The sequence below is a fragment of the Hippocampus guttulatus genome, chromosome 11, assembly GCF_054856545.1.
Source record: "Hippocampus guttulatus isolate MCC_2025c chromosome 11, RoL_Hgut_1.0, whole genome shotgun sequence".
In the NCBI taxonomy this organism is placed as follows: Eukaryota; Metazoa; Chordata; class Actinopteri; order Syngnathiformes; family Syngnathidae; genus Hippocampus; species Hippocampus guttulatus.
The window spans coordinates 15,329,532-15,350,906 of NC_141271.1; the positions used below are offsets into that span (position 1 = coordinate 15,329,532).

General features: G+C 42.4%; 3 protein-coding genes across 5 annotated transcripts; 1 reads left to right on the forward strand and 2 right to left on the reverse strand.

Moving 5' to 3' along the window:
* Positions 1–771: 771 nt before the first annotated feature.
* Positions 772–21,304, forward strand: cmss1 (cms1 ribosomal small subunit homolog). 3 transcript variants are annotated; one of them, XM_086122948.1, is made up of 10 exons: positions 772–857; positions 17,363–17,511; positions 18,247–18,312; positions 18,379–18,517; positions 18,614–18,673; positions 19,237–19,339; positions 19,435–19,495; positions 19,763–19,850; positions 19,934–20,022; positions 21,021–21,304. In XM_086122948.1, the coding sequence occupies exons 1-10, from the start codon at positions 809–811 to the stop codon at positions 21,102–21,104; spliced, it is 888 nt and encodes a 295-aa protein (XP_085979074.1). In that variant the 5' UTR covers positions 772–808; the 3' UTR covers positions 21,105–21,304. The 3 variants fall into 3 exon arrangements, with proteins under 3 accessions (XP_085979074.1, XP_085979075.1, XP_085979076.1); XM_086122949.1 differs by lacking the exon at positions 772–857 and adding an exon at positions 5,412–5,839; XM_086122950.1 differs by lacking the exon at positions 772–857 and adding an exon at positions 5,412–5,827.
* On the reverse strand, positions 2,282–5,206 carry LOC147198300 (filamin A-interacting protein 1-like). The gene has a single exon (XM_086122946.1). It carries the CDS (start codon positions 4,957–4,959, stop codon positions 2,635–2,637), a length of 2,325 nt encoding a protein of 774 aa, XP_085979072.1. The 5' UTR covers positions 4,960–5,206; the 3' UTR covers positions 2,282–2,634.
* LOC147198301 (filamin A-interacting protein 1-like) lies at positions 10,734–11,628 on the reverse strand. Its single transcript, XM_086122951.1, has 3 exons — positions 11,518–11,628; positions 11,238–11,411; positions 10,734–10,916 (listed from the first exon to the last, which is right to left on the reverse strand). The coding sequence occupies exons 1-3, from the start codon at positions 11,626–11,628 to the stop codon at positions 10,734–10,736; spliced, it is 468 nt and encodes a 155-aa protein (XP_085979077.1).
* Positions 21,305–21,375: the final 71 nt, after the last annotated feature.

The following is a 21,375-nucleotide window of genomic DNA, read 5'->3' on the forward strand; positions in this document are numbered from 1 at the left end:
TCTTGATGAGATTTTATCCTGCCAATTTGCAAAGTTAACGCACATCATAACGTTACTGTATATATTATCAGAATTTGTTTTTTCCAAGGGGGGCAGAGGATGATTTAATAAAACTCGCATCCATAGCAAAAAAGAAATAAAACAAAACCCAAAAACAAAAACGTGTAATTTAAACACCAAATGCATGCAAGTTGTAATTACTGAGGATCTGTCCCTGCTCTGCTCTACAGCTGCAGCAAATGGGCACTGTTCCAAATACTGTATGTCCTCAGCATCCTCTTCTCATCTCGAAGTTGGAAATTGTCCCAAAATCAACTAGAGGACAGAGTGTCAAAAATATTTGCACATACGGGTGATTCTTGTCTTCCTATTTTAACCCCAAAATGCAGTTTAAAAAATCTATTACAGATTAAAAAATAATAATATTACGGCAGTTAAAAACTAATATTGTCAATAAAATGTTGCCTCATCATCGACCTATTCCAGATGCTTTTATGTAAATTGAAATAAACTGAAACATCTTGTTATGGTATGTCGTTCTCGTTTAAGACCACGTAATGTGTCTTTGCAACGCACTACTTGTGAACACACTTCTGACGTCCAAGTTTCATCGTTTTTTAGCTGCATGTTTGAAAATAATTATGAATATGAATCGAGTTGTTGTCGAGCTCGCTGCAGTTGGTGTGTTCTTATAGTTTCTCAACCACATTACAACTTTTGTAACGTGCTGCTCGTGAACGCACCCCAGTTTGCTCGGGCAGCGGTTCATTTGATTGGATAACACTGCCCAAAAGCGTAATCCGGCAAAATGGGGGACGACTTGGGTGACGAGTGGTGGCAGCATGACTGTGAATCAGGTGAAATATCTATTTTTTTAATGTAACAATGTCTTAAGTGGTGAAGACTTATGCGTTTACATGTTTTTGTGCGTTTGCGTGTAGACGCCCTGTATGTAGCTGCCGCGAAGCATGTTGGTGCTCACTGTAAGCTAGCTTTAGCCGTTCAACACTTGCTTGTAATGGTCAAAGTAGTTGTTGTTTACATCATGTCAATAAGAAGTACTTTTAACATGTAAAGTTCTTGTTAATAAGAACACATTATTACAGCCTACTCACCGTAGATGAGAAGACGAAGCCACACGCGTGAAACGCTTCGCTGTGATTCGGAGACGTAAAACACGTGAGAGACGTAAACACACGTGCGTGTTCCAGTGTAACGCGTTTGAAAAGCTAGACTCAAAAATCAAACTTTAACTTACCTTTTGCGCATTTCACACATTTAGCGTCCCCCCAAACAGTCCGTAACGTTAACGATTTCTTTTTAATCTTATGATGGATTGCGGGACCTTTCAGTGTCTGTTGCTTTTCAAGCGCAGTTCACCACCCTAGCCGACAGAGGGTAGCAATGCACTCTGGTGGTTTTTAAAAATGTTCAGTGTAGTAGAACAAGCATTCTAGTGCAGGCAAATTGATGGATGAATAAAAACAAGATTTATAATGTCATTAGTTTAATGAATGTATCAGAAAAGATGTTTTAAAATTAAATTAGACCTGTATCTTTTATCACTGCCAGCGATTTCCAGACCCTCCCTTTACCCTACCATATGAAAAAAAAACGCAAAATATATATATATATTTTGTCACACAAACAAGTTAAGCCACGGTCATCAATAGTTTACGCCTAACTGTGTCACTTCCAAACTACATACTTAAAAGTTGATGAACGGAATGCCACATTTGTGGTATCTAACCTTAAAACTACAGGTTTATGCCACCAAATTAGAACACCATAGAGTACTTTGTTTATTTCAGTAATTAAATTCAAAAAGTAAAACTAATATACTTTTAAAGATCCACTAAACAGAGCTATTGGCCTCCTGAAAAGTAATTCCTAGATTAAAAGTAATTTTAATTTTTTTCATATGTGACATTGTAATTTTTGGGATTTGGAGTTTCTGTTCGCAGTAAGCTGTAATCATCAAAATGTTTTTTTTTTAATGTAATGAATAATTCGCTCTGTGTGTCTTGAGTTTATGGAATAAAAGTTTCAATGTTTGACTAATTGATTGTGCTGCAACTATCCAGAGTCTTGTGAACTGTCAAATGTCTTTGTGCAAAGTATTGTTTTTGAGAAAAATGCTTTTCGCTAAACATTAAAATCCACATAAATTCTCAGTCTCAAACATATACCTGTATACTGTAATGCTACTTGTTTATCATTTGTCTCAAAAATATCACTTTTTTTGCCATCCATTGACAATCAAATCTGACAAAAAAATGTCTCGGCTTTTCCGTTTTTTATTATCAGCTCCACAAAATAGGTCGCCATTTATGTAACAGTGCATGCTGACAAATTAGCCTGGCTAGCAAGTGAAAGAAATGTCCACATCTTTAAAGATAGGAGATTGTATTGCAGTTGCTTCATGTCGTTCTTATACAGGCAGCAGAAATAGTTGTACAAATCATTATTTGGATAAGAAATACTCGGTGAAGTGTATTGTAGCAAACTATGGCGTGTCATTACAAAAACATGGGCGGCATTGATTTAATTTCATAGTCTTGCAGGAAGGTGGCATAATACAGTATCTATTTGGAAAGAGACATTCACACGTTGACCTCATTAAAATGGTCACTGCTACATAGGGGAGTGTGAGGCGGGAGATGTAGCGGGAGATATGGTAATACTACTGGTAATCTTGCCAACACCTTTGACATGGCAGCCATTTGCAAGTACTTGAGTCCTCTGCTCATGTCGAAGGTAGTACGGCCCGACAGGTGGCGGCATGCTGTGAGATGGGAGATACGGGTTCCCGAGGTGGATGTGGATCTTATTGTCCTCTGTGGTGATGATGCTGGGGCTGGACTCGGAGCTGCTGGAACACACGTGGTGCCAGCTGTTCTGCCGCTCAGGAGTCTTGCAGAAGGCGCCCTGGCTCCCGATGTCGGTCGGCTCCGGAGAACAAGTCCTGACCGTCAAAATCTGGATCGGGAGGTCCGGAGTCGCCGATCGGGATGAATTGGGACTCATCATTCGAGAGACGGGGGTCCCGTTCAGCAGGGAGATGGTGCGGTCGGGACTCGACGGTGGCGTCTTATTCTGGATGATGGTGATTTTTTGGTTTGGCGTGTTTCCGCCAGATGGGATGAAGGCCGTGCTGGTGTAGGAGGCGGAGGCATCGGCGGTGGGGCTGCTGATCTCAAGGGTGGCCGTGTTGAGAATGTGATGCGGCGTTACCTTGATTTGTAGCGGCTGCCCTGGCGTGTGAGTTAGCATCATCACGTCCCCATTAGCCGCTTGGTGCACATTTACCCCGTTGGCTGCGTGGCCTCTGTTTTGGCTCACGATGTTGTTGGCACTGTTCAAGCTGTTCAGGTTGCTGATGAGAGTTGAGCCCCGGCTGCCTCCGACTTCAACGTTGTGATTCGGATCCTCCTCGTCATGCTTCTCGCCAAATGTTGTGTTAATTATAGGGGGCAGTTGGCAGTCAGTCGGCAAGTTGCCTGTTGGCTCGGTTTGCACCTCCTTGGTGGGGCGGTAATGCTCGTCATTTCCACCCGGCGCAAGATTCTTTAGACATCTGTATCTGTCGAGTTCGCTGCTCAAGTCCCTCATCTCCTGAGCCAGTTCCCGGTTCCTGGTTTCTTGTTGCATCAGCTTACCCTGCAACGCAGAGTGATCCGTCTGGACCCTGCTGATGGATTCCTCTGTGCCCATCAGCTGCTGGAGTTGCTCTTTGAGCGCACTGACCTCTCGTGCAAGCAGCCTGGACTTGACTTGCTCCTTCTGTAGACGACAAAGGAGGACGTGTTCCTGGTTGATGTCCTGTTTTTCCGCCTGCTTGTATCCGGAAAGCTCCTTTTTGGCCACCTCTAGTTCCTTGAGTAGAGACTTGGACTTAATCTGCTCATCATTGAATCTCTTTTCCAGAGACTCGTAGTCGTCCTCTACTTTAATAAGTTCCTTCTCCATCATCTCTTTGTCCTGCAGTCTTTTTTGTAGCCTCTCCAGCTCCCATGTGAGTTGTTTGGCTTTGTTCTCTTCCATTTGGCAGCGCGGACTGGTGTTGCTGGAGCCTTGCATGTACTTCTCTTCCTTTTCTCTCCTGTTTTCCAAAACCTGTAGCCTCTTTCTCATAATGACCATTTTACTCTCGAGCTCCATGTTTCTCTGCTGCTCCATTGCGAGCCTGCCATGTAGCTCGTCCCTTTCCTTTGCCATGCATGTTGTCTTTTCTTCCACGTCTGACTTTGAGCTCTGTGCCCCTTCTCTATAACTGCCTCGCCCGCAGAATTTTTTCTCGGCTTCCTGCAGCCTCTCCGACATGGTCTTTCTGTCCTCTACCAAGGCGGCTGTCAGGGACCTAAGCGTGGCCAGGTCATGTCTGATTGCCACCTCGCTCTTCTCCAGTTGGCTCTCACTCGCCTCCAGCTCTCTCAGTTTGATCTTCAGGGAGTCCACCTCACCTGAGAGCATCTTGCTGCCATTTTTCTCTTTTTCCAAGCTGTCCCGCAGATTGCAGCACTCTTGTTTGCTTTTGCCCAAAGTCTCCTCGATGCGGTCTAATTCACTGATTCTTCCATTGAGCCTATTCACCTCAACCTTTAGACTCGAGCAGTTTTTCGTCTCCATAACCAGTCTACAGTCCAGATCCCGGCACTGGTCCCTCATGCGGATAAGTTCCTCATCCTTCCCTTCCATCTCCACCACCCTTCTCCGCAGTACCTCCACTTCTGACAGCGAGCCTGGCTGTCTAGCTTCCCGATCACCAGTCTCCTGCAATTCCTTCTCCTTCTCTGTTGCAGAACTTTCTCGTTTCTCGTCTGTCTGACGGCCAAGGCTTGAATGCTGCTGTCTCAGTGGCTGATTTTGAGCTGCCCCCTCTGCGAGTTGAGCTGTCATAACGTGACGGGAGCGGTGGACGTTGTTGTATGAATTGGGTCGCTCCACCTCAGGATGCATCGAATTTGGCTGTTGTCTCTCTTTAGCTGTAGTGGCCTCCTGGTCAATACTTTGAGCGATGGCACTCAGTTGTTTGACATGACGCCCGTGCTCCTTTAACAGCTTCTCCAAGCTCTGATACTCCTTTACGAGCAGCAGCGCCAACGACTTCAGTCGGTTCAGCTCCTTTTTAAGAAGTGATAAATCTCTTTCTCTGATAGTCTCCTTTAATTCCTGGTATTGTCGTTCCTTTGCAATCAGGAGCTTCAGTCTGTGGAGAGTGGGGGGGGGGGTGCATTAGTTATGTCCAAAGAATGCCTTTGAATGGGTTTACAGGGTAACTGTATTTCATTCACCAAGGACATGAGGTAATGTTTAAAGTTACTCACTTTTTGGCCATGGCTGATAAACACAAATGATTTCCCTATGTGGTTTGTTTCCAACATAAACATTTATTTAAATCGTAAGGAGAACTGAATCACTTTCCTCTCCTTATTTGAGAACATAGAACATTTTGTTCTCCCCTGTGTCAACCTGTAAACCGTAACACATGTCGCCTGTGTCATGCCTGTAAGTATTGTCGTCCATGTGGTCTCTTTGGCGCAGCGATTTAGCAAGTTTTCACAAGCGCGGCAGATGGCTTCCTTAGCGTGTTAGCGTTTGTTAATTAAGAATTTTCTTTACCCTCCAGTTCCCCTAACACCACATCCCATTATTTCCCCCGTATGTGCTGTACAAGTACATCATGAATAGACGCGCGGCTCAGAAAGACATTCCAGTTGAGTCACAGACGATTACAGCCCAACTGCGACTTTTAATGTGCTCAATCCGGGCAGGATCTTTTGTTCACCTACTGTGAAACGGATATCAATCTTATTTTTTATTAACGGTGTGTGTCCAGGTAGGACTTGTCTGACTTGTATTTTAGAATTATAGTAAAAGAATTCTAAAAGTATGATTAAATAAATACTATTAAATATTATTTCATGTTAGGTCTCCTTTCCCCAAATCCAGTTTCATTGTAAAACATTCCCCCTGCGTCTTAATATTTTTTCTTTTGCATTTCTTAATATTTGTGGTCTGCAATGGAATGGAATGGAAAAAATGGAAAAAAGTCTGTTCAATCAGCCGCAGCTCTCCTCGTTGTGACAATCCAACTTTTAAAGCGCAAGCGCACATTCCTTAAATCACATCTTTCACATAGTCCTACCTGCCGTCATGTGTCCCTTTCCTTACAAATCCTCAGAGATTAGTTGGCCTCAACTCTTTCACTTCTCTCTTCCCGAAGATCCCACTGATGTGGACATTCCACGCACAAAACCAAACATTATGAGAAGTGCTCTGCGCATGGACTCTTTCTCTCAGCCAGTGGCACCCATTACATCATCGGCCAATCCTTATATGGTTATAGCCTAGACTGGTTTGTGTGTGTGTGTGTGTGTGTGTGTGTGTGTGTGTGTGTGTGTGTGTGTGTGTGTGTGTGTGTGTGTGTGTGTGTGTGTGTGTGTGTGTGTGTGTGTGTGTGTGTGTGTCAGTTTCAGTGTCAGGTCTTCCTCCTGCTGTGGGACCATAAATCTGTTAACACACTGTGCACGCTATCATTTTGGCGAAAAATTGTCGGGTTGAGATTTGTGGCAATGGCATGTCGTGGTTATAGTTAGTGTTAAGTCTCCAGGAAAGTTTGTAATGTCGTCTGAAGTGATGGAAATATGACCGTGTGTGTGTGTGTGTGTGTGTGTGTGTGTGTGTGTGTGTGTGTGTGTGTGTGTGTGTGTGTGTGTGTGTGTGTGTGTGTGTGTGTGTGTGTGTGTGTGTGTGTGTGTGTGTGTGTGTTGATCTGTGTTCTTGTGTGCGTTCGCGCTAGTGTGTTTTTACTGGAGTTGAGCCCATTCCACATGAGCTCATTGTGTAGCCATGCCAAAGAGGCTAATGGGAAGGACAGAATGTGTTGGCATGTCCAAAAGCTGTAGTTCATCTAAGTGTATGTGTTTCTCACATGTTTTAAGAGGCACTTTTTTTTTCTTTTCTTTTTTTTAATGCCCTAGCCATTTTTGCTTGGGGCCTGATAACCTGACTGTGAGATGACATCATCACTTCATTGGTTCACAATTATATCCATATGTTTTCTCTCTCTCTCTCTTCCCCAAACCCCATAATACATCTCTATTTCATCCAGTCTAAGCTTTTTATTGGATGAAATGATAAAATGTTCAACCGCAATTTCGCTTGGCGGCGTCATGGGCGTCCTGTTGTTCGTCGAGCGTTTGGTGCATCTGTGTGTTTACGCGCAGAGGGAATTGATGATAACCAGTGATGCTTTCATAATTTCCTGTATTGGTCACGTCTGAAGACAACCAGAAACGGAAATTTTGGTTTTGCTAAGTCACCGAACACTCCTAATAGTAACAGATGAACAAGCTGGGGAACAACTTCCAATGCCACTTCAAAGGGGTGAAAAATGTGCGACAGCCACTCTTTCACCTGTGAATGTTTGCCATTAAATCCATTCTCAACCAGCTGCGAAAATAAAAATGTAGCAATTTAAGCTTGACATTGAATGTGCTCCATAGATGACTCGGCATGGCAAGCAGAACGTTTCTAAAATAAAACCTCACTCTTGTTTAGTTGTATGTTTTTGCAGCAATCAATTACACACAAAGAACTCTGTTCTTTGTGTGTAATTGGTTGTTGATTAATTGCGTTTTGAAATAGTCAATGCAAAATGGGAGTGCAGCCCTTGGCTCTGCCCAGTCGAAGTGTTTTTGTTTCACACTGAGCTAGTTTGCTGTTTAAAAGAGGCAACATGATGTTAGTTTATGGAATGTTGAGCTCCATCCATAAAAAAAAAAAAATCGTTCATTTTCCCCTTCTTCACTTAAGGAATGCACATTACCGGTATGCGGTATTTCGTTTTTAACTCACTCGAATCTTCCGCCTCAATCACCCCCCCCCCTCGGGAAAATAAAGGCTGGAGGTTAAACATTGCTCATGCTGTGAAAGGTAAGCGTCCTCCACCTTCTGATCCACGCCTCTGACTCTTGCTGCAGAGTTCACAAAGTCCTCGTTCCCATCGCAGCGCTGACATCTGCAACCCTCGTCCTCAATTACAAGCATGAGTCCATCCCGCAAAGACCTTTCCAAGAAAGCCTTCAAGCATTGAACGATATGTAATACGGCCCCATGTACCAGGACGACCGAACGTCCTATTTTCATCCAAGGTTGTAATTTCACCAAAATGCTGCTTTTTTTAGCATCTGCTTTTCAAAAATGAGGCACAGCCAAATGTATGTGCTGTCTCCTCAAATTGTTACCTCTGCTGTAATGCTGGTGAATTTAACAAAGCACCAAACAAGAACCCCCCCCCCCAAAAAATATATATAAAATCCTTCTTACAGATTTTTCCCCTTTAACATCCAGAATCCATGAGTATCAAGAAAAAAAAAAGATGAAAACCCTAACCCACGAAGTACACCCCAGAATGACTTTTGTGAGTCGCGCACACATGAGAGTGTTTAATGTCGAGAAGGCGTCACCCAGTGACAGACCATCTGAAACGTGTGTAATCTAATGGCAAGAGGCCGGAACAACCGCGTTGTTTCATCGCGACGCGCACATGACATGCAACGGGGATCACAGTGCGGCGTAATAGATGATACGTAAAAACTGGAAGTCACGGTGTAGTTTTGCGTCTAGCATGGGTCATCTGTTTTGCACATGGGTGCTTGTAGAACTTCAGAAAAGGCAAAAACAAAAGCTGTGATGATTGTTTCTTTGTTTCGAAGAAGCCCTTTGAGAAGAAACAGGCGTAGATTGAAAGATTTTTGTCAGGGTTGATGTGAGAACAGGTCTGCGCACAAACTAGCACAGAACAGATTTTGAAAATGAATTCAAGACAGTCAGTCCACCTTGCAATCTCAGTGAATTAATGTCCCCCAACTTCGTACTCTTTGTGCGACTTTAAATGCACCCGATTCCTAACATCTGGCGCTATTAATGTATTGCCCAATCTCCTTTTTTATTTAATCACTGACACTGGCAGCAGTGGTGCTGCATATTTGGAAGAGGCTTGTGCAATCGGTTACAAAAGCAAGAAAGTGGATACAGGCAGTCACCCTTTGTTACGTATTTACAAATTTTATCACATGTCAATGCATTTTCAGGATGTATTTGTTCTTTTCACGTGCAGAGTCAGATAGGTGGGAAATTAATCATCAATATCCTCTTCGTCAACATATACTGGTCATAAGTTAAAGTGTTGTTCCACCATTTGGGCGGTGGGGGGTCCATCATCGGCTAGAGGTGTCAAAATGACTCTACTAATCGATTGTCAAATTAATCGACAACTATTTTATTAAACTTGAGTAATCGTTTAAAGCTGTTTTTTAACCTAAAATTGTCCAAATCCTCTGAGTTCAGCCCATCAGCGGCAATTATTCTCTTATTTCTGTAGCCTTCGATGAAAGCAGAGTAATTATTTTTTGTTTGTTTAGGCTATCTCGGCCGCTTTGTATTTGTAATGAGCAAAGTGTTTTATGTGGCGCGATTATTTTTGGTCTGAAATTGCCATGTGCTTCTGTGGCGGCTCACTTTAAAGGTTGGCACTCTTACCAACAAATGTAGGCTATTCTTCCAAACAGTCTCCATAATTAGATTACAGAGTGGACTCTGGTGCTACGAAAGACAGAATGGGTCTCAAATAGCATAGCTGCACCAGACGTAGCCATACCCGCCGGTCTTGCCCTGCCAACGGACCTCGCCATAGCCACATGCCACATCTGAACGTCGTCGCCATTTGGAAAGGGAAACGTTCTAGCCACCATCAATTTTTATTCCATTTGCTTCAGAAGAGGTACTGGCTGACCAAGCGGCAGGCAGGTGCCAACCGTACATGGAATGTGTAATTACATGTTGAGCTGTTTACAAGCGCAAGTCGAACTTGGACGTACGATAGGCTCCGACCAAGTCCGGACTGCAGTGGACTGTCCAAATGGAGGAAGCTGAACTGAGTGTTATGGATGAACTTGGGGCTAAAAGGGTTCACGTGTATGTCAGAAAGTCCAGATGTTTTTTGTTTTTTTTTCTACGGTGTGCTGAAACACTTAAATCACTGTACATCTTTCATTCCAAGAGGGACTGGATGGATATTTACTCAGCTCAAGAATGCAAGTACGTCACATTCATTTGGGCTGCAGTCTGTAGCTGTTTTTCTTACGGTATACAGTACTGTGCAACAATGTTATGCCGCTGTTATTTCTTTGTGTGTGTGTGTGTGTCTGTCCCCCCCCCCTTTTTATTTTAAAGCAGTGCTGTACTACAAGACAGCTACCAAGGTCCAACTGTTAACAAAACCGGGAAGGGGAAAAAAAAAACACGTGACGTGTCGTCATAATGTGATCTGTCCAGCAGGTTCGATGTCCATTGGGGAAAAGTAACTCATTCATTTACTGTTGTTTTATAACTATTTTTAATACGGTGCGAGGATCCTGTTCTGAATTATTTTTTGGTTTCCATGCCAGTATTGTGCCTTAGCAAAGGTCTGCGTAAATGTAGAAGTGTTGTTGACAACAATGACTGATACAGTGCTGGCTGCAGTCAGGAGCGCGCCCTATTTTGTCTCAGTTGCTTCATGATGTGTTGAATCGACAATCAATTCCCACACAATCAAATTCCTCAAGCGAAATCAATTGATTATTATTGCCATTCATTTACCTTAACATAATGTCATGGGTTATTATCCAGAGTTTGAGGAAAATCATTTGTTTTATGCAACCCCCCACAAAATGTGATGCACCGACTTACCGCTCTCGGTCCTCCTCCAGTAGCGCCGTAACGCACGTATACTTTTGAAAGAAATCCCGGTGGCTTCTCTGCTGCTCCTCATTTCTCCTAACGGCATCTTTGTGAGCATTTGATACCTCAAGAAGCTGATCCTCCATCCTCTTGTTTGACCTTTTCTGGACCCCTATGAAATTAATAAGCTGCAAAAAGAATCAAAGCCAAGCACGATACAGTTCACACATCAGGATTGGAATACAAATCGATTTCGGGTTGGTTTGGGGATTTGTTTTCAATCTTCTCAGTGAGATTGTGGTTGGAAAGTACTCTCAATCAAGTGAAACCAAAACAATCCATCAGGGTTGCAAAATCATTACGGTATAATTACTTCACCGGCAGCACAGAATTACTCAACGTGCAGTGAAGCAGCAGTAATTAATCCGCTTTTGTCAGATGGCACTATGTTCACCTCATTACATTTGATTACAGACTCCCTATGGTGTCTGGTTTCTTATTATTAGTACCTCGGCATTCGCTGTTTTGCACACATCCTCGAAATGGTCCTGTTGTTGCCATCGCAGTGAGTCTCCACGCAGGGACCGCAGCGCCCCGTGCAGTCCACAAAAACCGTAGTGGGCCTTCAGTAGAGCCCAGTCCGTCCTCTCTGTTTTCAGCACGGCAATGACTTCCTCCCTCGCCTGGCGTAATGAGCAGCACAAAAACAAGGTTACACAGTTTCTGTGAGCCTTCTGGAGCTCCGGAGTCGTGGTCTACATTTGACGAAATCCAAAAGTTTTACCCCACCTGAAGCTCTCCCTCCAGAACACTGAGTAGGAACAACATGTCATCACGGGAAAGGTCTCCTCTCAAACGTCTTCTCTCGCGCTCACGTCTCTTGTCCCGCCTGTTTTTCATGGCAACTGGGATATTGGGATGTTTTGGAGATGTTAGGGATTGGGCTAATGCAAGACTCCAAAGTCGTGTTTTCACTTGATTCCAGTGAATGCGCAGACGACTTTCACAAATGGGATGCAGTTCTAGAATGAAGAGAGGAGTTGATAAATAATTTAAATGGGAACTAGAAATCTGTTGTTTAGTTTTGTTTTTGTAACATTTTTACTTACAGTAAGTCCAAGAACCTGATGAAACAGCATCAGCAGTGCTCTTGGCACAACACTTGCATAGAAACTGCGTTATCAGTTTTGCAGATAATACAATGAAAGATGGTCCCAGAGAAAACGTATTTTCTGGCCATCACATACCTAATGATCTACAGTTCCAAGCAGATGACGTCTGGACTAAAATTAATTGCTTGGACTAAAAGAACCATAATTTTGCTTAATATGGCTCCATCTCAGGGTTTGGGATCTCAGGTTATCAATCAGTATGTTTTCTCTCCACCTCCTAATGTGACGAGAAACCCTGTTATCGTTTTTGTTTTTGTGAACTCTCTCTGGTCAGGTGCAAACCCAGTTGTGTGTGTGTGTGTGTGTGGGGGGGGGGGGGGGGGGGGGTGGGTGGGTGTACTAGTTGGATCGATTGGACGGGTTTAGCGCAAAATGGGCTGAACCGAGATCCAAGTGGATTCCAACTATCTCTCAAATTAACTCTGGTTTGGTTAACCTAATTGTGGGTCGATCCAATTAGCCAATGATTGAATCTGCATTGTGTTCACAAATAAACCAAGAAGGGACCAACCAACTGATTTGGTCTGTGTGGGTTGGGAAAAATGTGTTTTGGGGGAATGTGTTTGTGTGGTATGGCCTATAGAAAATGAGATCAAAAAACGGCGGGTGGAAGATTTTAGCAGCATTTGAAGTGCTCATTCGATGACTTTCAGAAAATTTCCACAAAGATGGCGCCCACTTACGTTGCCACAAACGTCTTTGGCATCCGCTATATGGCATTTGTCAGTGAAATGTTGTCTTTTCACTGTGTACCGTAAATGAAGATAATTTGCTCAAGATCGCACCCTATTTATTTATTTATTTGTGTATTTTAACAGCTGTACCACTTTGTCCATATCATTAAAGTTGTGTTTAGCGCTTTTTCTATCTCTAGTCCCTGAACCATACCCTCTTCCTGTTCACGTTCATGCGACCAGTCAGAAAAGATGGAGGATCTCACATTGGTTTGTAGTAGCGGATTTTTCCTTTTGTCATAATCATTCAGACGAAATCAGAATTTCTTAAAAGGTTTCTAGTTGACTCTTGCAAAACAAATAAAACCAGATGAGGATTTTTGTGGGTTGTTTTTGTTGTTTTCTGTTTGTTTGTTTTTTGCCTGCCGTAGGTCTAGGCATGATTGTATTTGCCTAGGTCCATAAATCACATGGCAGGCATGGAGTTGGAAAGGCAAACAATGGCTGCTTGGCTGTTCCATAATGTAATAAATATGCTCAACATTTTTGGGCTCTGATGTAAACTGTCCTCTGAGGAGTCCCATCCACCCCCAATAAGAGTGCTTTGACAGACGGTTGTGAAATTCTACTGTTTGCTATTTTGTGTCTTTCTCTCTCCGCACACACACACACACACACACATTCCCTGCACTCACTAATAAGATGCTAGATTCCACAATAATTGCATCACTGTTGGAAGTGTGATTCATATGATTGCTAAACCCTCAAGTGACAGCAATGTACCATGTGCAAATAAAGATTAGTTCATCAGGAGATAAAAAGCCTGGGATGAACTTTAATGGGAGTTTCTTCAAATACAAAGTAGGTCCTTAAATTATCTCAAGTATGGTTGCTCAAACAAACTAATAACAAATATATATGAAATCAAACAATACCAAAGTCTTTTCTCAACTGAGCTGTTCAGATGGTACGATAAAATTGGATTTTTTTTTTTTTTAAAACATTTGGGGGCCTTTATATTTTAACTGTCCAAAAATACCCAACTTGTTCCCTTTCCAGTTTCAAACGGCGATTGCACACAATTGACAAAGCGTATAGATGCCGGACATTTACCAAGTCTCATTTTGACCTGCCTTATGTTTTAAACAGTGGGGAAATGGATTATGAATGCAAGGGACCTCTAAAAATGATCAAAATTTGAACTGGCCTGAGGCCATACAAAAGCATTCAGTTTCGTCAAAAGCCGACAATGCGCCGTATTTTCCGATGCACCTTATATATGGATAAATATTTAGATTTCTTGGGCGTAGTATTTTAAATGTTCTGTAAAGCGCTTTGTTAAAGCTGCAGCAGTTGTGAAAGCGCCTGTTAAATAAAGCTCTATTGTATTGTATTCTCTTTAGCATAGCGCCATCTAGTGGATGCATAACGTAACCGCAGCCACCATTGTACCTTCTGTTCTATGCACCTTATAATGTGGTGTGCCCTATATATGAGAACAGTTTTAAAATAGGCCAACGTGTGCCTTATACTCCGAATTGCTTTATAGTGCGGAAAATGCGGTAACGGCAATATACGGAAACCATTAACACAAGCCTCTGTCCTGGCTGCAGTGCAATATGGCTAAGTCAACAGCAATAATCTTTGTTTTTGTTTATTTTTCTTCATACAAACCAAGTATAACCCCAAATCTTTGTCAGTGCATCCCTTCACGAATCATCTCGCAAGACAAGCAACAGCAGCGACAGAATACCAGTGCTTTAATGCGGATGGTGAACAAACCAAAGTCGCCATTTATTATTGAAAAGGGTCTTGACGATCCCTCCTATGCCTTCCGTATGTCAAACAAACATTTGCAACAGAAGCAACTTGCAGTGTTAAATCTGTCATTGTTTGTCATCAGCAGCCATCTGTATTCCCAGAATTCTCAGTGCTTTCCCCTAATGCCTTGGAAGAGATATAATGTTGTGGTGGTCGCCATGACAGCTGGTCCGTTTTAGCAGAGTCTTGGTATAAAGTCTCTGAATGTGGAATGCACAGCGCAAAGCCTGCAAGCATTATTCGTCGCGTCAGTAATGGTTAATGGATGATGACGTGGAGTGTGTACTTATTGCTCTTACAACGTGCTAACCCATGTAATCACCACTAATTGCGCAGGTACAATGAAACCACTTGAAGCCTGAAAGCAATTTGTCTGGAATACCCGCACTCCTCCCGCCAGAAAAAGCTCATTTCCTGCAAACAGTCGATTGTCATTGTATCCATTTGGCGCCATTGACTGCCCATTAAAACCAGTTGCCATTATTGACTGGCCGGTTAAAAATGACGAGGCATGAGCCTTTTTCGATCTTGCCGTCTTCCACTCCTCCCATTGATTTTCTGTTATCTGACCCCATGGCTTGGGTTGTTGGAGACCGAGCGTCTTGTTCTTGGGGGGGTTGCGCTTTAATTTCCTGTAGTAGTTTTAGATGTGTAATCGTTCACGTTCCAGGTGAATTTTTGATAGAACCTAAGTAGGCGTGGCTGTAGATAACTGCAGTGATCTCACATTGATCGCTGTCACAATGGCCAATTGTCAGCATTCTCAGTTATTCATTTTTGGGAAATTGCGCCTCTAGACTAAATATTTTTCCATAAATAATCATAATAATAATAATACATTTTATTTGAAAGCGCTTTTCATCACACTCAAAGACACTTTACAAGAGCTTAAAGCACAGGATAAAAATGTGCACTTAAAACAAGCATACATAATTTAGAAAAAGCACATTTAAATGAACAAAAAGCAAAATGGGTAAAAGAGATTAAAAGGTATTAAAAGCATTGCGGAACAGGTGAATAAATAACGGATGATACGGATATAAATAACATCCGTTACTCATTCATCTTCACCGGTGTCAACAAAGGGCATCCCCCCCCCCTCCAAATTTTCAAATAATCGATCGTTAATTTGTGGATTGCCGATCAAGGAAATGTTGTTAAATGCACTAGATCACAGGTGTTAAAGTCAAGGCCTGGGTGTCGAACTCTGGTCCGCAACATCATTTTATGTGGCCCACGAAAGGAAATTATGTGCATCGATTGGTTGAGGTAAAATATCAAAAGTGGGAATTGACTTTTTAACTTTTTTTTTGTTACGAATCCCCCTTTAAAATGTAATTCAAACAGTTTTCACCGGCATCTGATTTCAAAACTGGTTATTAATCAGTTTTTTGTGTGTATATGTAATACGAGGCATCAGACATTTGTGTTCACCGTCGTCATGGCTCTCCGAAGGAAACTATAACTGCAATGAGTTTGACACCCCTGCCTAGTTTGAAGTCTCAATTTTGATTCACACAATGGTTTCAATTGTTGAAATTTTAACATAAATGTGCTTTTGTTTCCCAAATTTTCTCCAGGAACACAAAATTTGAAACCTACACATTTGTTCGGACTTTTTATTATTTTTTAGCTTCAACTCCTAAATGTCAATGCACAACAATGACCAGAAATGCAAGCAGAATGTCACGAAATAATTAATCCCATAATAATGCTTTTTTTTAAATGCAATACGATCAAGGAAAAAAGACTTACGTGCACGGCAGGCGTACCATTTGTTGCCAATCTATATTACATTGGTTTTATTGGTGATCCTTCACGCTCCTAAGGGTCTGGCATCTGAATGTCCTCACGTCAACCTCGCTGTCGTAAGGGAAATAGTTGGCTTTCTCCGTCAATGGAACAGGATTGGGAATCAGGGGGGGAGGGGGGTGTCAGTTCACTTGATGTAGTGCACTTCTGAACTAATGACACTCAAGCAGTCTGGCTGTAAAGGAGTGGAAAAGGGGTGGAGCTGCGTCTCAACGGAAAGCAACCAGGGAAGCCAAAAGTGATTGTGAACTACAATCCTGTGCTCATCTTTTGTCATTTTCCCTCTGACAGTAATGAGGCCCGGCGAAGAAGGAAAAAAAACACACACAAGCAGGCGGTGATGATGATGGATGAGATGGTACGAATCCATTAGGGGTGGGATGGAGAAATACGAGGACAAAGATGGGAGTCAGATGTGCGTTGATTGTTTATATTCACTCGCCCAGCCACACCATTCGGTACACTTGCACAATTGAACGAGATCCCAAACAAGAATTCTGCAAGAGGCAGTCATACTCTCTTTAGATTGATGTTGCCAGGGAGGCATCGGTTTAACACGAAATGGAGTGGAACAGAAAATTGTCGCCAACATCAAATTTTTATTGATTCCAACTTTTCAATATTAAGTGTTAATGATACCAAGATTTCGGCGAGTACTTGGGAGGTGAGGTGAGATGACTGGACTACGTTTGTGCCTCACAATAAGTTCTGTTTCCTGTTGTTTTCATTGTTGTTGTTGTTATTCATGGAATTGTGTTTGTCTGACTTCCAATTAAGAGACATGGATGGGGGTTTTTTTGCCTGGTTATAATTGTGGTCAGAATGAGTGTGATCTGAATTCTGCATGAGGCTTGACTTCTTCTCTCCCACTGTTCTTTCATTCATGTCTTCTTCGATCTCTTTTGCACAATGTGATAAGAATTGGCATTTACAAGATTAATAAAGCGCAGTTTTTGGTTGAGCGGGATTTCTTCAACAATATGTTTTCTGTTGTGACTGTAGAGTTGCACTGTGTCACCATGACAGATGTTTTTAATGTTCACCCTCTGATGGAGATTCATCATGTTGTTGCATATAACTTATTGATCCAGATTTAAATTTCACACCTTTTGCCCACCCCCCACCCCTTTTTTTAAAAATATCTGTCTATGATAGATGGGTCCGAGGCGGAGGCGGAGGCCGAAAAAAAGAAAAGCCAGAACAAGCCAATAAAAGGAAAGTCAAATGTACCAAAGAAAGCAGAGAAGAGGACGAAGCTAATGGAAAACACGGTGACAGCAAAGAAGAAGAAAAAGAATGAAGAGGTATTCCAACGTAAAAGGTTTTAAACGCTTGGAGCGACATGGAGTGCTTTTGGTTTGGTCTCTATTGGTAGAGGAGCCTGCACTGAAAAACACTTTTAGGCCATAAACATAAAACCATCACATGGAAAAATGGCAAGAGCGGTGGCCACGTAGTTTGCCTTCTTGTACCGTGTGACGACGTGTTCTTACGCCGCTTCACAAACTCTTTCTTTTGGGGGAGGACATTTAATCGAAATCAAATTGGTGTGTGTAGATTATGACATTTTCAAATCGCAAAACCTGCAATTTTGGCGGAGGAGGGGCTGCCTCACGCTCGGTATGCTTTATTTTATATCTATAGTTTGTTGATGTATATCGTGTCTGTTCAGTGCTTAAGAAATTGAGTCCACTTGTGTCATGATTTCAGATTTCTTTGCATTATTGTCGTACTCTGATCTAAGTATACGCCACACTTGTTTGGTGGCATTCAGTGAGGAAACCTGTCGCGATGATTGCTTAGACTGCAAGTCGAAATGTTTCGGAAGTTAACAACACCAAGTGTGCCGTAAACAATCTTTTTGTCATTTTAATTTATGCTTCATCTGCCTTCATTTTAGCGAAAGCCCAACGACCCAAAAATGTGTGTATCATAAATCAGATTTTTAAAAATTGGGGGGGATTTCCAAATCTTTCTGCAATTGAGTAAGAAAATGTTCCATATTAGCTGTCACGTGCATCACTCCTGTGTTGTCTCAGGCGTCAAAGTTTCCAAAGCAGAAGAACAAGAAGGACACATCGAGCGATTCAGCCAAAAACAGAAAGGTAGGCCCAACCAGGATGGCTCATGTCCGCCGTCAGTGGCTCGTCATCTTTCAACTGTATTTCCAGAGGAGGAAGAAGACCATTACAGATGTGTTGGCCGCCTCCGAGCCAAAACCAGGCTGTCCGGCAGACCTTCAGAACTCCCTCACACTTTACTTCTCAGACAAGCGTTCGGTGATCGAGCAGGAGGAGCTCAAGCTGCACGGTGAGTCCTCACAAATCCGCATTCCAACGTCAAATTTCGTTCCTTTGCCGCCTGATTATCTCCCCCCCCCCCCCCCCCCCCCCCGCATTGTTCCAGACTCGTGTTTCCTGACCTGCAATGACCTGACGCATAGCCTCTCATCCTATCTGAAGCAAAGTGAGCGTGAATTGTCATGACATTTCTCATGGTCATCGTCGTTTCCCCAAATATTGTCCATGTGATCGATTAGAGCGGAGGCCTTCAGTTATACGCATTTTTGAAATCATAATAAACTTTTATATTCCAATATATGTCGAGTAAAAAATGAGTTCTATATTCAAACAAATGTTCATGCGCGACATAATGTGACATCTTTATTACTGTGGAGGGAACTTGTTTACAGCATGTGGGAAGACTTTTTTCTTTTAATTAGTATTATTATTTTTTAATCTATAACTGTCTACATCTTTGCTGTATTAGTAATTGGTTCAGCAGTTAAATCTCTGTCACTTTGTGAAGTATCAATACATAAGATGTTCGTTTCTTGTTGGTAAAATGAAGTGGTCTATTTGAGGGAGGTGTTTATTTTTCTTCCCAGATTATTTTAATGAAATTATTTGAAAGCACTTATTTTTAAGCATGAGAGAGGATGAACCTCAATTATTCCCTTTTTCCCACTTTGCTATTCACGCCGTGGCTTGTGTCCCTGAATATATTGTTTGATTCTTTTTTTTGATCAGTTAGTCCCAAATGGGCAAAAGTTCAGCGACAGCACACAGAAAAAAAATCGGTGGTTCTGCTTATCGTCTGCAGCTCTGCCCTCCGTGCCATCGAGCTCATAAAGTAAGTTGTTTCATTTGTCGGACTCCCATAATGGAGCCAGCTCTTAAGTATGATGAATCACAGCACCGCTTAATTTGTTTTTATTTCTCTCCCAGGCAACTGACAACATTCAGGGGTGAAGCCAAGGCTGTAAAGCTTTTTGCAAAACACATCAAGGTTGTACACAAAGACTGGCTTTCGCTTCAGTGCCAGCGAATGTTCTGGAACAGGGGTGGGAACCATTTTCATTTCAGCAGCCAACATTTATAGGTTAAATGTCGTTATCGTTTATCAGTCCTTTTCTTGTTTTAGAATTGCTTGCAAGTCCAATACTGTAGCGGGCTGTGTGTGGCCCATGGGCCATAGGTTTCCCACCCTTGTTCTAGAATGATTTCAGTGTGAGAAGTAACAGTCGTGCGTGTGCATTTTGGTGTTTATGTGAAGATTGAGGAGCAGATGAAGCTGCTGCAGAAGGGAGTCGTTCACATAGGAGTGGGTACACCTTGTAGGATCAGCGCCCTTATTCAAAGAGGTAACTGCACATGTCGCACCTTTGATCATTTTTGAAATGAATATTCACCATTATTGTAATTAATCTTCTCTCTCCCTCTCGAGATGGATTAAGCTTGCAGGCATTGCGCTTTCTGGTTCTGGACTGGAACTGGAGAGACCAGAAGTGCAGGAGGATGATCGACATTCCTGAGGTGAGCTACCGCCCCCTGTTGCCGCAAAATGACACTACACTACACCACATGACATTGTTCTGTGGACTTTTAGAGCAGATTGAACTAATGCTTTTGGGAGTCTTGTGTTATTTTTCTCTTATGATTTGATTACTTATTTATTATCATTAGTCATTTTTGTGTGATAGTTCAATGTATTGATAGATCCACACATTTTTTTGAAGAGCTCAAAGCCAAACTACGGGAAAATACAGCATGGGGGCCATATTCGGCCCGCCCACAGTCACCATGAAGTCTAAAGTCAAACAGGAAATTTGCGGCGAGAGACAGACAACCAGACAACCATTCCTGATTGCTGATATAAACGTCACATCTTCTTTGGCTCACTGGTACATGTGTTCAAATAAAACGTAGAGTTGAATCGCCGGCAAAACCACAGAGATGACGAGTGGAACTATCCCAATGTCTTTAAAAAGTCACAATTTTGGATGACATTTCTGCCTTGAAAAGCAACAGCTCGAAACTATTTACGATAGCTATTACGCAAACCCATATTTAAAGAATAAGGTTGTTTTTTTTCCCTCCAGAGTGTGTCTCGGTAGCTCGAAACAAGCAAAGACACCTTTGCCCGAAAAATTATAATGAGCTACTGTTTATATAGTCCATCGCCCGGCTCTGAGCTATCCATAGTTGTGAATATGAGTGTTGGCGGTCAGTCCGCGGTGCACCCCGCCTCTTGCCCCAAGTCAGCTGGGATCGGCTCCAGCTCAGCCATGACCATAAACGGGACAAGCACAAAAAAAAAAAAAATGGATGGACTGATGGCGAAACCTTTAATCGATTGCCGCTCTCAAGAACATTTCCCAAGTCCGACCAAGGAAATCCTGCCAAATTGTCTGGAATGCAGCTTTGTACTAACAAGTAATAGTCTAATTTCTTGAACTTTTGATTCAGACATGTTTACATCTTTTCCAAGTGTTTCTGCTTTTCTTTCAAATGTGTTTCTGCTTTTCTTTCAGATCAAACTGGATGTTTTTAAGCTGCTGGAAAACTGGGTCCTCGACAGATGCAAAGCAGATAAAGTCAAAATTGGACTGTTTTAACTCAAGATTGTCAACTTAACTCTTAGCTAATGATTTACACAAGCTCACTGGTTCAAAGCTTTGTGCTGCGGCATCTTGCGCCTTGTCTGCCCACACGATGCTTTTTACTATTGTCAGGTGGGGTGTAAAAATGTGCAACGCTGTTTGTTCGACAAAATATCTTGACGGGATGTTTTCAATAAATTGACCGGCAAATGAAAGTGATGATATTGTTTGTTTGCAACGATTTTAAAAGCAGAGTGTCTCCTGCCGAGATCCTCATGTCATTGAT

What these genes read in the sequence shown, in the direction of transcription:
- LOC147198300 (XM_086122946.1), bottom strand. Translation starts at nt 4,959, where the DNA reads ATGCATCCTGAGGTGGAGCGACCCAATTCATACAACAACGTCCACCGC.
- cmss1 (XM_086122948.1), top strand. Translation starts at nt 809, where the DNA reads ATGGGGGACGACTTGGGTGACGAGTGGTGGCAGCATGACTGTGAATCA. An exon ending in ATTCAGCCAAAAACAGAAAG is followed by an intron (nt 18,313 to 18,378) that starts GTAGGCCCAACC and finishes CTGTATTTCCAG; the next exon opens with AGGAGGAAGAAGACCATTAC. An exon ending in GGATGATCGACATTCCTGAG is followed by an intron (nt 20,023 to 21,020) that starts GTGAGCTACCGC and finishes CTTTTCTTTCAG; the next exon opens with ATCAAACTGGATGTTTTTAA.
- LOC147198301 (XM_086122951.1), bottom strand. Translation starts at nt 11,628, where the DNA reads ATGAAAAACAGGCGGGACAAGAGACGTGAGCGCGAGAGAAGACGTTTG. An exon ending in TTCTGGAGGGAGAGCTTCAG is followed by an intron (nt 11,412 to 11,517) that starts GTGGGGTAAAAC and finishes TCATTACGCCAG; the next exon opens with GCGAGGGAGGAAGTCATTGC. An exon ending in GCAAAACAGCGAATGCCGAG is followed by an intron (nt 10,917 to 11,237) that starts GTACTAATAATA and finishes TTCTTTTTGCAG; the next exon opens with CTTATTAATTTCATAGGGGT.